The sequence below is a fragment of the Papio anubis genome, chromosome 4 (assembly GCF_008728515.1).
Source record: "Papio anubis isolate 15944 chromosome 4, Panubis1.0, whole genome shotgun sequence".
Lineage (NCBI taxonomy): Eukaryota > Metazoa > Chordata > Mammalia > Primates > Cercopithecidae > Papio > Papio anubis.
The window spans coordinates 120,511,988-120,527,537 of NC_044979.1; the positions used below are offsets into that span (position 1 = coordinate 120,511,988).

At 41.3% G+C, this 15,550-nt stretch overlaps 1 protein-coding gene across 9 annotated transcripts in view; it reads right to left on the reverse strand.

Moving 5' to 3' along the window:
* Positions 1–15,550, reverse strand: part of GRB10 (growth factor receptor bound protein 10) — a 203,546-nt gene that overhangs the window by 142,160 nt on the left and 45,836 nt on the right. For 3 of the 9 annotated variants that reach the window (XM_009202943.2, XM_031665427.1, XM_009202944.4), the window contains one exon: positions 1,306–1,402. The exons of 3 other annotated variants lie outside the window; for them this stretch is intronic. In XM_009202943.2, coding sequence (XP_009201207.1) covers positions 1,306–1,356 — 51 coding nt within the window. In that variant the 5' untranslated portion in view covers positions 1,357–1,402. Of the gene's footprint in view, positions 1–1,305; positions 1,403–13,141; positions 13,240–15,550 lie in introns of those variants that run through there. 3 more of the 9 variants (XM_009202946.2, XM_021935775.2, XM_009202942.4) reach the window with 2 other exon arrangements.

Sequence of the window (15,550 nt, forward strand, 5' to 3'; positions counted from 1 at the left end):
GCAGTCGGGCCTGGACAACTAGCTGACGCTAACTGGCCACACGAGAACTGGACTCGTGACCCGTGGGTGCAGCACAGAGCTATAATCAATGGGGGGAGGCAACCACAGCCTCTTAAAGAACAAGAAAACAATTATGCAGAGGCAGAGGCAGATGCCTTTTGCAAAGCTCACAAACTACACAGACCCAGGGGTCACCACTAAACTTCACAGTTCGCCAAGGTTTTAATCCTCTTTTCTGGCTTGTAACCAATTTTGGCTTTGTGTCACATTCGATGATTAGAATGAATGGTATTCCTAATCTTCGGCCTTTCTTCGAAGGTTTGTTTCACTTAGATACCAAAAAAAAAAAAAAAATGTTCAAAGGCATCTTTTTGCAGCCATAATGCTGTAGGCAATTTCTCATCACAGTAGCTAAAAAGAGACTTCACAGACTAAGAGAGAAAATAACAAGTTCAAAGAAGTGCAAAAACCTGACCAAAGCCAGAGCATATGAAAGGACTTCCAAACCTAGGACTGCTCCAGCCAAAAAGTCACAGGCCTGGGAGAGATGGTGTAAGTACTTCCAATGACAAAAGCACGAGTAAGGATGAATCAGGACTCGCGAATTAAATCTAAAGAACCAGAGACCATCCCCTAAAAATGAATCCATCTACACCGCCAAGTGCAATTCAAATAAAATCTGTTTCAGAAGATGAAGGGAAGTTGGAGATGAAACTGTTCTAGCAGCCCATGAAGAAGAGCCAGAGAAAGTGAAGGAACAGAAATGAACTTGTTCTCCCACAAAATTCCACCTGGGGCTCTCAGGAAAGGAAAGAGCCAATCTGTGGAGAGGACTCCCTCTAGAACACCTGATGAGACACCAAGCCCTTTCTGCTTCCCACTCCCTCATGCCATGAGCACATGACTCCAGGTGAGTGTCCTGACATCCACCATCACTGCCGAACCTGTCATCAGGAGTGTCTGGCCCAACCCAGGAGGTGAAAAACACAGTGCCTGCTTCATTCCAAACATGGAAGCCTGGATCTCAGTGGGCAACTCTGTACTACAACCAAACTCTTTTAGAAAAGGACGCACAGTCAAACAGGAATATGACCGCGCTATCTTACAAGGCAAAGCAAGACACAGAAGACCGAGGCAGAAAGGGCAGTGGGTCTCTGCATCATGGGACTTGTCACCAGCCCCTGTTCCAGCGTGTCCTGGTGACCTGAGAGTGACAGAAACGATCCATGGCTGCTGCCAACATGTGTGCCCTGGCCCTCAACCAGCACCATCGGGCCAGGATCAGATATACGTGCTCGCCCATACCTGGTAGTACGGATGGTGCATAAAGGAATCTGGGCAGCCAGCTAAAGCCATGGGTTCCTTCTGCCTTCTTCAAATTACATTTACTGCGCAGCAGCACCTGGAATAAAGACAGACTGTGAGAAGCCAAGCCAGAAAAAAAAAAATCCACTACTTATGGCTGGTTCAAGTGTGACGTGTCTGAATGGGCAGCTCTTGGCCTTAGCTTGTAGGTTCAGTAAGGACACTTGCTCAGGGCGCCAGTTTTTTGCTGACATGCAGAGATGGTCCCCAACTATGGGGCCTTGAGAGATCATCTGTGAGGTCAAAAGTATGTGGGGTAGAAGGGTGCCCAGAGTGGTGAGGGTGACATCAGATCCTCTAAATTTAACTCACACATTCCCAGCACTCCTCTGCACTGCCTCACCCTTCTTCCCTATAGCATCTATTAACATCCTGCAAACTGCATCACGCTTTCACAAATAGGGATTCAGACAAATTCCAAAGAAGCCCGGAAGGGGTTATGTGTGTGTTCGGGGCCAGGACCACGGAACATTTGAGTGAACACTAGCTCCACCAGCCATAGAACAAGTCGGAATTCTCAGTGGACATTCAACCCAACAAACTCATTACACACTCTCCCCTGCAGGCCACGGCACCTAGTACCGAATAAAATGAGGGATATTAATTCTAACAATCAGAATAACAACAACAAAAATCAAGCCAAGACCCTGTTATGGGATGCACTGTATCCTCCCAAAGTTCCTAAGCTGTAGCCCTAACCCCTAGTACCTCAGAATGTGACTGCATTTGGAAACAGGGTCTTTAAACAGGTCATTAAGTTAAAATGAGATGATCAGGGTGGGCCCTAATCCAATACAAGCAGTGTTTTTATAAGAAGAGAATATTAGAACACAGACTTGTACAGAGAGAAGACCATGTCAGGACACCTTGAGAAAATGAACATCTGCAAGCCAAGGAGACAGGCCTCAGGAGAAACCAAATCGGCCGATACCTTGATCATGGACTTCCAGTATCCAGGACTGAGGGAAAATGATTTCTGCTGTTTAAGTCCCCTTGCCCCCTCAGTCTGTGGCACTTTGTTACGGCAGTCTTACTAAACTAACACAAACCCAAAATATAAAATCACTACGAAATTCTCATCACAGCGAAAAGGAACAAAAGCATCCCAGATCTGTGAAATTTACTACCAACCATGTTTTCTGCAAGAGTTTCTCTAGAATCCCCCAAATCACCAAAGAATGGTCCCAGAACACTTTGCTGGGGCTGAAAGGAACCGGTCGAGAGCAGTGGAAGTACTGGCACGATGAAGGCAGCACGTCCACGACCTGGCTCAGATGTCCCCAACCTACTGAGTGAGAACTGTGGCCAGGATCCACCCTTTGCCTCTGCCACAACCAGCAGCCCCAAGGCCTCAGCCTTTCCCAGTTCACAGTCAGCCTGTCCTCAGGGTAGCTGGTGTTACACGTCAATAGCCCAGGCTCTAATTTCCAGTCACTTAGCCAAACACTAGTCTGGCTGTTGCCATGAAGGTATTCTGTAGGAGTGGTTAATGTCTACAATCACTTGGCTTAAAGGAAATGACCCTTAACAGAGACATTACCCAATCCACAGAAGGCCTTGGGAGCAAACACTGAGATTTCCTAGGGAAACAAGAATTTAGCTTAAAGACTGCAGCAAACTCCTGTGTGAATTTCCAGTCCGCCTGCTCTGCAGATTTCAGACTTGCAAGTTCCTTAAAATAAATCGTTTTATATATTGAATACATATGAATATAAATATTTATATATTTAAATATATATATACATTTATTTTCATACACATATAGGTGTGGGTTCACTGTACAGGCCATCACCCCTAGCCCTCCATGTGGACCAGTGCCCCAAATCATTTGCTGCCAGATCGCAGGACCACGCCTGGGTGTCTCATGCGGGCAGTCAGGCGGCCTCTGCCTCCCACACCAGCAAACAGTCTTGTGCATCTCCTCACTCTGTACCTCACCCCACCACCTCCCATGTCCTAGCCCCATCTCTGAACACTCCTTCTGCCTTCTCCCCTACCTGCAGGGACCTGTTTCTCTCCCCTTCGCCCACATCTCTGAGGGCCTGGGAGAGGAAGGAGTGTCCTCTTGGCCACCTTGCCCGCTGGGTGACGGTTCTGCCGCATCCCACCAGGCTGCCCACGCGCCACACGCCTCCCTGCTGTGGTCATCTCCCAGTCTCCCAGCTCACCCGTGCAGACCCACTGGCCCTGACTATTACACCTTCTGAAATTCCTGGATGTGTTCAACATATTGAAATATGTTATTTTCTCCCTGAAGTTTCAAACTTAATGTGTGTTAAGACTGTCAAAAATATCATTTAATATGCCAGTTTTATTACCTAAATATCACCTTTGTAAGTATTTGCCAAAGGAGATTGCTTCTCAGCCAGGAAAATGTGTGTCCCATAAGCCCAGTGGAACAGTTTCCTCGGGACAAGGAAACTATAGTTAGATACAGTAAGAGGGCTGGGCTATCTCTGGTCTCTAATAAAATGTAACCAATCCACAGCTAACATTATGCTTAATGGTGAAAGATGAAAAACTTCTCCCCTGAGATCAGGAATAAGACAAGGACGCCAACTTTCACCGCTTCTATTTAACATAGTATTAGAAGTCCTAGCCAGAGCACTGAGACAAGAAAAAGAAATAAAAGCCATCCAAACTGAAAAGGAGGAACTAAAATCATCAAGGTTCAGAGATGATATATGACATCTTATATGCAAAAACCATAAATATTCCATAATAAAAAACTATCAGAGCTAGTAAATAAGTTCAACAAAAAGGTACAGGATACAAAGTGAACACGAAAAACCATTTGTGTTTATAAATTAGGAACAATCCAATAGATACTTAAGAAAACAATTCCATTTACAATAGCATCAAAAATAACAAAATACTTAGAAATACATGTAATCAAAGAGGTGAACTACTTGTACACTGAAAACTAAAACATTGCTAAAAGAATAAAGACATAAATAAACGGTAAGACATGCTGTGTTGGAGGAACTAATATTGTTAAGATGAAATACTACCTAAAGCAATCTACAGATTCAATGCAATCCCTATCAATATCCTACTGGCATTTTTTTTGCAGAAACAGAGCTGAGGGTTTGTGAAGGGCTGATCCTGTAAAGTTCTGCAAGCAAGCTGGCTAAGACTTAAAGGGGATGATTTAGGTTTTTCTGTCGGTTGAACATTAAAATGAAAGCACACAGATGCAGGGCCAGAATGTGGGCCCATGTGTCTGAATAACAGGGTTTCCTTAAAAAAATTGATCTGCTATTCAATGAAAAATTGTAAAGAGCTCTAAAAAGTTTATGAAAATCCTACCTTGTGGTCAAACTAATTAAAACTAATAAAAACTAATTAAAACTAGATAGATTTATAAAATGTTATTAAAAAGTAGCTTTAGCATTAAAGATGCACTAATACAAACATGAAATTTGGTTTTCTCTTTTGAAAAAGATTTTATATAATATTGTGACAATGAAAGATTTTTTGTTTGCCTTTTGAGTAAACTACACAGGGAAAAAAAAAACTGGAAGAGAAAGAACAAAAAACAAAAGAAAAAGCCATCCTAAAATTCATATGGCTTCTCAAGGGACCTGAACAGCCAAAACAATCTTGAAAAAGAACAACACAGAGAACTCACATTTCCTGATTTCAAAACTTACTAACGGCTGGGCATGGTCGCTCACGCCTGTAAACCTAGCACTTGGGAGACCGAAGCAGGCGGATCACTTGAGGTCAAGAGTTCAAAATCAGCCTGGTCAACATGGTGAAACCTCATCTCTACTAAAACTACAAAAATAAGCCAGGTGTGGTGGTATGTGCCTGTAATCCCAGCTACTTGGGAGCCTGAGGCAGGAGAATTACTTGAACCTGGGAGGTGGAGGTTGCAGCGGGCCAGAGATTGCGCCACTGTACTCCAGCCTGGGCAACAGAGCCAAACGTCATCTCACAAAACAAAACAAAACAAAACAAAACAAAACAAAACAAACAATAACAAAAGAACTTACTACCAGGCTACAGTGATCAAAACAGTCTGGTAATAACATAAGAACTAACATACACCAAAGGAATAAAACAGAGAGCCCAGAAATAAATCCTCACATATATGATCCACTGATTTTCAATAAGGATGCCAAGACCGTTCGCTGAGGAAAAGACAGTCTTTTCAACAAATGAATGGTTCTGGAGGCTGAGTGTGGTGCCTCACACCTGTAATCCCCACACTTTGGGAGGCAGAGACAGGTGGATTGCTTGAGCCCAGGAGTTTGAGAACAGCCTGAACAACATGGTGAAACACCGCCTCTAAAATAATTAGCCAGGCATGGTCATGTGCACTGCAGTCCCAGCTAATTGGGAGGCTGAGGCAGGAGGATCAATTAAGCCCAGGGATTGAAGATGCAGTGAGCTGTGATAACACCACTACACTCCAGCCAGGGCAACAGTGAGACTGTTTCAAAAAACTAAAAATAAAATAACAAATTTTTTTTAAACGGTCCTAGGAAAACTGGACATCAGCATGCAACAAAATGAAGCTGGACTCTAAGCTTACACCATAAGCAAAAAGTAACTCAAAATGTATGAAAGACCTAAACGTAAGAGCTAAAACTATAAAACTCTTAGAAGTAAAGACAGGGAAAAATCTTGAAGACATTAAATATGACAATGATTTCTCAGATACGACACCAAAGGTGCAGGCAAAAGAAAAAATAAACTGGGCTTCACCAAAATTCAAAATGTTTGTGCATCAAAGGACGCTATCAAAAGATTGTAAAGATGACACATAGAATGGGAAAAAATACTTACGAAGCATTTATCTGATAAGGGATTAAAACCCAGAATATATAAATGATATGGTTTGGCTCTGTCCCCACCCAAATCTCATGTTGAACTGTAATCTCCAGCGTTGGAGAGGGGGCCTGATGGGAGATGACTGGATCACGGGGGTGGTTTTTAATGGCGTAACGCCATCCCCCTAGTGCTATCTCATGATAAAGTTCTCATGGGATCTGACTGTTTAAAAAAGTGTGTAGTACCTCCCTCTTCACTCTTTCTCCTGCTCCAGCCACGTAAGATGAACCTCCTTCCTCTTCCACCATGAGTCTAAGTTCCCTGAGGCCTCCCCAGCCATGCTTCCTGTATAGCCTGCGAAACTGTGAGTCAATTAAACCTCTCTTCTTTATAAGTTACCTAGTCTCAGGTAGTTCTTTATAGTAATATAAGAATAGACTAGGCACGGCGTGGTGGCTCACACCTGTAATCCCAACACTTCGGGAGGCCGAAGCAGGCAGATCACCTGAGGTCAGGAGTTCAAGATCAGCCTGGCCAACATGGTGAAACCCCATCTCTACTAAATATATAAAAATTAGCCAGGCATGGAGGCAGGCATCTGTAATCCCAGCTACTCAGGAGGCTGAAGCAGGAGAATCGCCTGAACCCAGAGGCGGAGGTTGCAGTGAGCCGAGATCATGCCATTGCACTCTAGCCTGGGTGACAAGAGCAAAATTCGATCTCAAAAAAAAAAAGAAAAAAAGAAAACAGACAACTACAATAAAGAATGCCTACAATTCAACAACAAAAACCATAAACAACCTAATTTAAACAGGCATAAAGGGCTTGAATAGACATTTCTCCAAAGAAGATATACAAATGGCTATAAAGCACATGAAAAGGTCCTCAACATCACTAGTCATTGCAGAAATGCAAATCAGAACTGCAACAAGATACCACCTGACACCCATTAGGATGACTGATATAAAAAATAATAACCACAAGTATTGATGAGGATGTGGAGAAACTGGAACCCCTGAGCCCTGCTGGTAGGCATGCAAAATGGTGTTGCTGCGGTTGAAAACAATATGGTGATTCCTCAAAAATATTAAACATAGAATTAACGTATGATCCACTTCTAAGCATATAATAGCAACTCCACTTCTAAGCATATAATACAAACTAATCAAAAGCAGAGGCTCAGGTACTTCTACACCCACGTTCATAGCAGCATTCTTCACAATAGCCAAAAGGTGGAAGCAACCCAAGTGTCTACTGAATTAATGGATAATTCATCAATAGACAAACAAAATGTGGTATATACATACCTGGAATGTTAAGGGACACGGTCTCCCTCTGTCACTCAGGCTGGAGAGCAGTGGTGTGATCAAAGCTCGCTGCAGCCTCAAATTCATGGGCTCAAGCAATCCTTAGCCTCCCAGGCAGCTGGGACTTATGGGACCAGAGGAGTTCACCACCATGCCCAGCTAAAAAGCTCACTTCTGAACATCCTACCAGTTATACAACTACATAATCTACTGTGGTACTGTAAAGAGTTCAGATTCTAAATCATCAGCTGATTTATCAAAATATGTGATTCACATTCACAGATAACGAGGAATAGTTTTATAAGCCAGTAGATAGATAGCAGCTTTATGTCTATAATAACTAATGACTTTCTCATTAACCGATGTCAGATGATTAAGAAATTGTATCAATATCTGTTGTCTTTTTGCTTCCCTTGATTAAAAGGGCCTACTAACAAGTTTGGCTTGCTGTGTTAGTTTCACATTGTCCTTTTAATGTTGAAGGTTAAACCCTCCTTTGCAAGATTACCATTATAAATAATGTATTAAAATCTGTTTATTTTAATTAATGAAAATTTAAATAATCTTCATGATAAAGCTTAAACTTCTTTATTAGACTATAGTTCAGAAAAATCATTCAGGCAGAGTCAAAAGTTTACTCATTCTAAAGTCAACATTTTTCTTAACAATGCCAATATTTGCACTTCTGGATCCAGCAGCTGAAGTTGAAGGTCTTTGTTTTTCTGATTATATGGGTTGTTTTTTGTTTTTCCATGTTAGGGCAACTTGTACTAGTTAAATTAAAATGATACAATTGTCATAAACTTGAAAAATGTTGCACCCAATAACACTTTCTCTGAAAAGTACACTGAGTGTTCCTAACTGAAATCTAGAGTCTGGCAGACTGTAGATGATACTCTTAAGCCCTCACCTCACAGTTAATTGCAAATTATGTTTACGTTGATTTAAACTGTAGAGCGTTTACCCTCCCACCTGAAAAGACAGTCAAATGGACATCTTCTAACGCAATGCCAGTAAGCAGGTGACCAAATGACACATCCGTGACCAATCCATGCTCACCCTGTCTATCCCGCATGGCACGTGGCTTATCACACATGGCAACGTGCTAAGTGCATGCTAAGAACCCATACAATCCACTCTCATATTTCCTTTTCTGTTCTATTGTATTTATTAAAAACGCTTTTCATGACCTACTAACTTGATTTCCAGACCTGATAAAAGGTTGAAACCCACAGTTTGAAAATAGGGCAGGGCTGTGTTTGGGCTTGTGGTCAACATCGGGGTCACCAACTTCAGTTGGAGGGCCCGCTCCCTCACGTCCCCTCCCACGCCAGCCCCTTCACACCCAAGTGCTGCCCAGGGCACAGAGAGGCTGGCGCACTGGCCTTGCCCTTTCTATTCTCTCTTCACCCCTCAGTCCTCACTCCTCTCCTCCCTGGCTCAGGAGAGCCAGAAACGTTCCCAGCAAACACCACAGCTCTTATGCCACCTGTGACTCCCTCTCTTAGAAAACACAGCTCATCTGCTTAAAGGAACCTAGCCAGCCCGGAAAGTGCGTGAGGCTGGAGGGAAAGTCATGTGACTGCGCCACACGAATCCTTTGTTATTTAGCCACAAATCCAAAATGTACATTTAACACTACTAGAACATTCTATGGCATTCCTTAGGAAATCTACATTGAATGTGTTTTTCAGACTTTCTCCTCTCTTCCCCAGAATGCTGGCCCCCACTTGCAAGACACTCAGATGACAGTCATGTGTCTGCCACACCTGACCCATTCAAGTGGCACGCCATTCTGGCTCATCGCCCTGGTGTATCTTCTCCATGGCAACAACCACTTCCTGACAGCTTCACTTTTGAGACAGTCACAAACCCCATCTTGTTCAAGAACTCAGTCTCGTTCCCTGCTATACCCAGAACAGCACATAGTAAGAGGGACCCATGAAAGATTTGCTGACTAATAAGAGTAAGTTGTATAATTAATGATGATCAGGTTAAATAATAAAATTCAATTTAAAATTTTAGAAAGACGTTTTGAATCTTAAATCATCGTAGAGTTGTTTTTTAAAAAGCTATACCTTCCATAAAAGCCAGAGGATCCTACTCTTTATTAAGAAAAATATAATTGAATAATGTTCATGGTATATTAAAATAATCACATGTAGAATGGAAAACAATATTTACATTCTAAGCCATAATAAAAATATAAAAAGAAACTAATAATTCTTTAAACATCAAAGAGAAAATAGATGAAGACACATTCATTCAAAACCCAAACAATTTGCAACACAAGAGAGAAGACATAGCGATAAATGTCAGTCATCCAATTCTCCTTTTCAAAATAATAGTCAAAACTATTCTGATGAAAAAAAAAAAAAAATACCCAAGGCAAATAGAAAAGCTTTAAAAAGGGAGCTAGAAAAGAAAAAGACAGAATGGGCAGATATAAAAACCAAACACAATGCAAACAAAATAAAAGCAATGGTAGCAATGATAGCCCAGTGTCACTCGAGGCAAAGAAATAATAATCCAAATATTAAAAAGCATTGATAAAAGCATAACTGATAATGAATAAAAACAGTAGTAGGCCTTTATCCTCCAAACAGCAAAATATCAAAATACATAGATCTAAAATTAGAAGCAAGTTTAATAAAAAGTTTACACTTCGATAAAAAGCTTACATTAAAAACAAAAACTATGAGACTCTCAAGGAGAAAACGAGGAAAACTAGTTGTTGCAGATGTCCTATATAATAAACACACAGGTTTACTATATAGGACAAAGAAATAAAATTGGAATAATGGGTAATGAGAAGGCATTAATTGATATTTGTGAAAAACAGGCATTTGCAAATATTTATAAACATTTGCAAAATTATTATTTTTTAAAAAATACTAAACCACAAAGAAAAGTAGTGCATTTTACAAAAATGCAAAGCTCTCTGGAGTTACAGAACACACGGCCCCAGTGAAAAACCTGTTACACGCTGCCTCCTCCCAGCCTGCATGCAGCTACAGACAGGACTCCAAATGTCCAGCACTGAGACAGGGACCGTAGGCCAGTGTGCCAAGGGGATCCATGCTACAGCCAAATACAAGAAAACCAGAAATTAGTAACATGTGTTTAAAAAAAAAAAAAAAAGGAAAAAAAAAAACAACTAAGGCACTTGAAAATTAAAAACAAGCTCTGGCCTAAATAAATGGTTCAAGGAGGAAATAAAGATACAATACAGTCCTAGACAATTAGGACAATACACACCCCCATGTGTCAAGACAAATAAAGTGAAGCAAGAGAAATAAAAGAAGAAAAACTCATACCATGAGACACTTGCATCTTTTATAACGACAAAATAAATGAACACCAACCCATCCATCTTGAACCAGAAAGAGGGAAATACAGTCAAAAACAAATCGGAAAGCAAAGCATGACAAAATTTACTAAAATCCAAGAAATATAATAAACGACAAATCTCTTAAATGTATAGTCAAGAAAAACATACAAAATTTCAAACAATGAAATACAATGATTTTTAATCATACAGTAATTTTATGCGCACCAGTAAAGACACAAATTTTGAACATTACTGAAATGTTAATTTTTACCAAAAAAAGTACATACCCAAATCAGAACCAACTAAAGTAAAAACACTTAAAATATAAACAGTGAAGACGAAATTGAGTAAAACCCAACTCCACCCAGCTACCAATATAAAGAAAGTGAATGGACTTGGATGGAAGAACGAATCAATGACCATAATTTGTCAAGGGAAGGAAAGAAAGATTCCGAAGCACCAGTTAGTAGCAGGCATTTGGCTCAGGGCTTTTTATGTATTTTTCTATGTGTAAACACACACACACACACACACACACACACACACACACACACACCCCACAGCATCCATTCCCACTGATCACAACGGGAAAATGAAGTGCTGAGATGAAGGCCCAAGGGCTGGTGATGGGACTCAATGAAGGAGACGGAGCTCAGTCCAGGAGTCCATGCTCTTAACCAGGATCCTACAGTCCTAGGGTTTTCAAACGATGGTCCCTGGACATCCAGCATGGGCGTCACCCGGAGGCTTGTTAACATACAAATTCTGGAGCCCAGACCCTGACCTACTAAACCAGAAACTCAGTGGAGGGGGTGGGGTCCCATAACACGTGTTTCCACAAGCCCTTGGGTGATTCTACTGCTGACCTAGCCCCAACTACTGGACTGCACATTACATCACTAGAGGGAGAGGGGAAGACTCCGCATACCCAGGCTGCATCCCAGACCAAGGAAAATGAATCTCAGGAATGGGGAGGGGTGGGGGGCAATACTGTTATAAGCTCCTCAGGTGTTTCCAAAGATAAGCACCACCACTCATCTCTTTTCTGTAAATTACTGTTCATTCCTATTATGTTTGCAGGGGGAAAATATTGGGGAAAAAATTGAGTAATGCTTCGAAGAATCATATCCTACTTCCTGGGGGCTGGGAAGGGGGAACCCGCTGCTACTATGCTGTTTGAAGTAAAAACTATACTTGGTTCCTCAAAATGCCCTAACTGAATCCTAAGTACTAGATCCCTAACTAAAAGCTGTGCCTGTTCTGCTTCCTGTCTTAAAAAAAAAAAAAAACTCTTGGGTTTTTGGTCTATGCAAATACGAAGAATGCCTTTTAGAACACCAATTTCCGCTTTTCTTCCACAATGCATTGATGGCAGAAGGGGGAGAAGGCACAGATTCAAGAGCTATTTTAATTATCTGAAGCAAAGCATGACCTCATTGCTTCCAACTGCACATTATTAGGTACAAGGGTCTATATGTGACCACAGGTATGAGGATGACCTTTGATTTTTTAATCTCAGCAGTTTGAAAAAGACTTGTGTGGCATATTCTATTCAAGCACCTACAGTTCCTTCCACTTCAGTAGTCTGGTCAGCCTCCCGATAGAAAAGAGTAGATTTTTTAAAACAATACATGATCTTGAATCTGTTTCAATGGCTTTGAAATGTAAGTGCAGGTCAGAGCACGCAGCTCTGCTAAGCACACAATGCCACTTTACGGTGGCCACATCCCTACTGTCATTTGTGGGAAGCATCAAGTCCCCTCAACAAACCTGTGCAGAGACACTAGCACCATCCCCACTCAACCGATGAGAAAAAATCCAGGTAACTTGGCCAGCAGTCACTCCTGCTGCACAGCTGCATAGTTAATATTGAGATCGGCTCTCCGCAAATCCAGAGCCCGCGTCCTGAAGGACAGCACAGAACCCCAACAGCGAGATCCTACTCAGGAGAACCAGGAGAGGCCGACACCAGAAACTAATTTTCACTTTCTAGGCACCCTCACCACTAGCACCGGTGTCTGAGAGAAGGTCTTCCCTTTTGCCCTGCTGTGGTCCACACACAGACACGAAGGCCCAGGGCAGGACTGTTAATGCAGTGATCCAACTGATTTGAGACCCAGAAAGTCAAGAGGAAACCTGAGCAAAGGTAACCACAGAAAACAGCCTAGGCTATCCACAGGCAGAAGGTCCTCGAATCCCTCCACCCTAAAAGCCTCACCAGAGGAAAACACTAGTCTTTTAGTCCTGAAAAGAGGAGGGGTGAGGAAGGCCACCTCCACACGCAGCCTTCTCAAGCCGCATTCACCGAGAGTGGATACCCCTGCTCTGTGGTAGGCGTACGCAGAGAAGAGGAACTCACGTGCGCAAAGAAGTCTAGACACACCGTAGAACAGGTCAGAGTACTGCCTCAATCGTACAGATGAGGACGCAGGCGCTGCAACACCACGACCACAGGACCTCATGGAAAAGAAAAGAAACCACATGGAACCATCACAGGCCAGCAGGCTGGAGTCAAAGAAAAGGACAGCAGGGAGGGAGCAGTATCAGGTTCTACAGAGATCAAAGCATCCTATCTTTATGCACCCCGAGAAAATTGTTGTGGAGAAGGATGGGGAGAGAAGAATAAACATTACACAGCTGAGCACTGAACAAGGTAAGAGTTGGAGCACCAACACCCCATGCAGTTGAAAGTTCATGTATACGATTTTACTCCCCAAACACTTACCTATCAATGACCTACTGCTGACCAGAAGCTTTATCAATTAACATGAAGTCATTAACACACATTTTGTATGTCATATATGTATTACATACCGTATTCTTAGAATAAAGTAAGCTCTTTGGGAGCACTTCCAGCTTCACTAGTATGGATCCCCTGTGTTATTCAAAGTTTACGGTATTGCATTAAACATGAAAAACACATAAGACCCACGAGAGGTCACTTTTTAATGCAATGAGCAATTTACTGGGAAGGGAGCTTCTCACATGGAGATGATTAGCATCACATGGCATTTTAAGTGTATACTTGTAACATTTGAGCTCACAGCAACAGTGGAATTATCACAGTAGTACAGTAATTATTTCATGACTATGAAATTAAGTGCAGCATGTACTACAATTAATTCTATGCAGTGATGATTTCATACTGCACCTTCATGGTTTTTTTAACATTTCTGTCAACAAATGGTTCCATGTATGGTCTGTGTTTGTGTAAGTTTTGACAAACTTTAACTTTTTTATAATGGATTTGTATATATTTTATAGTAACAGCCGAGTCTTCTACATATATTCTATGCATTCATGACATAACCTTTTCTTAATTTTCTTTGGTATTTCTAGGCTATGTTGTAAGATTTTTCAAACTGTTGCAAATCTCCAAAAAATTTTCTAGTAATTACTGAAAAAAAATTCACATATAAATAGACTCACACAGTTCAAATCCATGTTGTTCAAGGGTCAACTGTAATTTTAAATTTGTAATGCATATTACTTAAATGTAGATTTAAAATTGAGTTCCTTTTAAAATAACTTATTTTTCTCTGATATATTAATATTTTTCTAAATTTATTAAAGATTTGTTTCTACCTTTGGAATCCTTGATACTTGAATTTTACAAATTCTTACAAATTACTGAATGCCTTTGGCTGTCTTCCAAGGAATAGATCTTTGTACATTTAAACTATAAAAAGAGAAACAAAAATTAAGAGACCAAATCAATTAAGACAAAGAGGGGAACGATTACCATGACAACACATTACCAACTACACCCCCCACTGGTCCGGAAGCACCGTCTTCCTTTGGGAATAAAGTCAACAGGAAGGAAAAGCAAAACCACTCAGATGTGTCTTTGCTACCTAAAAATACTGAATTTCATCACTGTTGGGAAAACGGCTAGAACTTTATCCGAAAAACAAAAGATGCTCTATAAAACAGCCCTTGGATTTAAACACTTTATAAACTAAATGCGCTCCAAAGTCATTCCAATCAACACTAGATGGTAAACCACTTTTCCCTATAATAAAACCCAAATAACTCATAGAAGACGTCTTTTCACCTAAAGAAAACTTTTTAAAGGCCTCAAAAAATTAATCACACTTTCTAGACGCTAAAGTAGTTAATCACACTTTCTAGATGCTAAGGTAAGCTCTCTGGTTAAATCAGGAAATACTGAAGATAGTGGCATCAGATCTTAACCTCATTCTTTTGGCAAATCTTGAACAAGGCCTGTGATTCGCTCTCTTCCCCATCAGGCCTGAGAGTCCAGTATCTGAGCTGTAAGGACACTGTCCTGGGTGCCGCTGAGAGTGGGACGTGGCAGTGTGAAACCATACAAGCTCCAGAGGGAGCCTGGTTTCTTCCAAGGAAGAGATAAGCTGTACAGATGGTTCCCAACTTGACAATGATTCAACTCAGGATTTTTCGTCTTATGATGGGTTGATGAGGATGTAACCCCATTTTTAGTTGAGAATCTCCTTACAACTTACCACTGGGTTATAGTTTCTACTGAAGGCTTGTCGATTTTGCACCATCAAAAAGCCAAAAACACAAACCATTATTAGATCAAAAAATTAAAATGAAAAGAGTCAAACCGTCATTAAATCAGGCACCATCTACTGTGTTGCCAGCGCTGAATGCGTTTTCAACTTACGACATTTGTGTCTTATGATGGGTCTTTCAGGACGGAACCCTGTAAACCAAGGAGCGATTTCTTTTCTTTTATACCTAAGACTGGGACTCTAATGAAACAAGGGTGGAGTGGGCACCCTCT